Source organism: Numida meleagris, chromosome 27, assembly GCF_002078875.1.
Source record: "Numida meleagris isolate 19003 breed g44 Domestic line chromosome 27, NumMel1.0, whole genome shotgun sequence".
Classification (NCBI taxonomy): domain Eukaryota; kingdom Metazoa; phylum Chordata; class Aves; order Galliformes; family Numididae; genus Numida; species Numida meleagris.
In genome coordinates this window covers 3,391,419-3,392,917 of record NC_034435.1, presented here as the reverse complement: position 1 = coordinate 3,392,917, position 1,499 = coordinate 3,391,419, and the positions used below count along the sequence as shown (strand labels likewise).

Genomic DNA, 1,499 nt, shown 5'->3' with positions numbered 1-1,499 from the left:
CAGCTGGGAGCTCTGCATCCCGTTGGGGTTTGGGGATGGTGAGCGTTGCGGGGGGGGGTACCTGGTGCCCTGCAGATGCTGCAAAGCTTTTTGCAGCCAGAACAATGTGATGGAACACAGCCTGGGGAGTCGAGGGGGTTCCTGGCCCCAAGGACAATGTGGGTGGGGTGTCCCTACAAAGGGTAGGCACAGGCAGGGGGCTCGGCCTCACATCTGGGTGCTGATGGGGGAAGATGGGCAGGGTGTCCAACAGGGATGCAGGGGTCCAATAGGGATGAAGGGGTTCTCATAGGAATACGGGGCTCCCGTAGGGATGTGGGGGTCCCACGGGGACGCAGGGATCTCAGCGAGGATGGGGGAGCTCCGGTGGGAAGGCAGAGATTCTCAGGGATGCAGGCTGCGCAACGGGGACGCAGGAGGTCCCGCAGGGATGCGGGCGGGGGGGAGGGGGGGGTCCCACGGTTCCCTGCGTGCACTCTCCCCTCCTAACCCCTCCCCGTACCCCCCCCCTCCAGACGCCTGCGGCCTGTCGGACCCGGCGCACGTGGAGGGGCTGCAGGAGAAGGCGCAGGTGGCGCTGACGGAGTACGTGCGCTCTCAGTACCCATCGCAGCCGCAGCGCTTCGGGAGGCTCCTGCTGCGCCTGCCCGCCCTGCGCGCCGTGCCCGCCGCCCTCATCTCGCAGCTCTTCTTCATGCGCCTGGTGGGGAAGACGCCCATCGAAACACTAATCAGGGACATGCTGCTGTCCGGGAGCACCTTCAACTGGCCCTACGGGACGGGGCAGTAGGGACGGCGATGCTCCCGGCTCGCCCTAGGGACACCGCGATGCCAGCCCCCCCCCCCGCTGCGGTGTCATCCGGGGGGGGGGGGAACGAACTGTGCCGGAGAGGGGGAACCCTGAGAGCTGCACGGCTGCAGCCCCGTGTTCCAGAACCCAAAGGAACCGCTCCTCACCGCAGGCGGACGCCGGACTTTTCCTGGACCCCATCACGCGGAGCTCTGCAGCCCCAGCAGCGGTCCTGGCTCTGGGAAGGGGCTGTGGGACCCCCGCCCGAATTGCAGATGTGGGGGGGTGGAGGTGATGGAGCACGCAAAGGAGGGGCCCTGGAAAGCTCCTTGGTGCCCTCCCAGGACAGAGCCACCCTCCAGGACTGAAGCACCAACCCCGGAGCAGAGGAACGCCCACCCCCCCCTCCCTGGGAGGCACAGGGTGGTGGTGGGGGGGGGGCAGGGGGACGATGGGATGGGGTCACGGGGCACCGTGCACAGGGGGGGTGCAATGAGAGGGGTCTTGGGGTGCGCTGCACCCAGCCCAGGCCCTGGGGCTCGCTCCGTCCCCGTTGCTTGCTTGGTGCTTGACTCCCCCCACGGATTTGGGGTTGGGGATGGATGCGAGCATCCTCCCACTACGCTCTGTTCCAATGCTTCATTTCTAAGCCAGAACCCCGGGAGAGGGATGCAGGTGGTGGTAGGGGGAACCAAAAATCGGGGGGGGG

General features: G+C 67.2%; 1 protein-coding gene across 1 annotated transcript in view; it reads left to right on the top strand.

Annotated features, from left to right (window-relative positions):
- The window catches only part of NR2F6 (nuclear receptor subfamily 2 group F member 6), a 6,590-nt gene extending 5,097 nt beyond the window's left edge, over positions 1–1,493 (top strand). Inside the window, exon 2 of the mRNA XM_021379027.1 lies at positions 293–1,493. Coding sequence (XP_021234702.1) covers positions 293–790 — 498 coding nt within the window. The 3' untranslated portion in view covers positions 791–1,493. The remainder of the gene's footprint in view (positions 1–292) is intronic.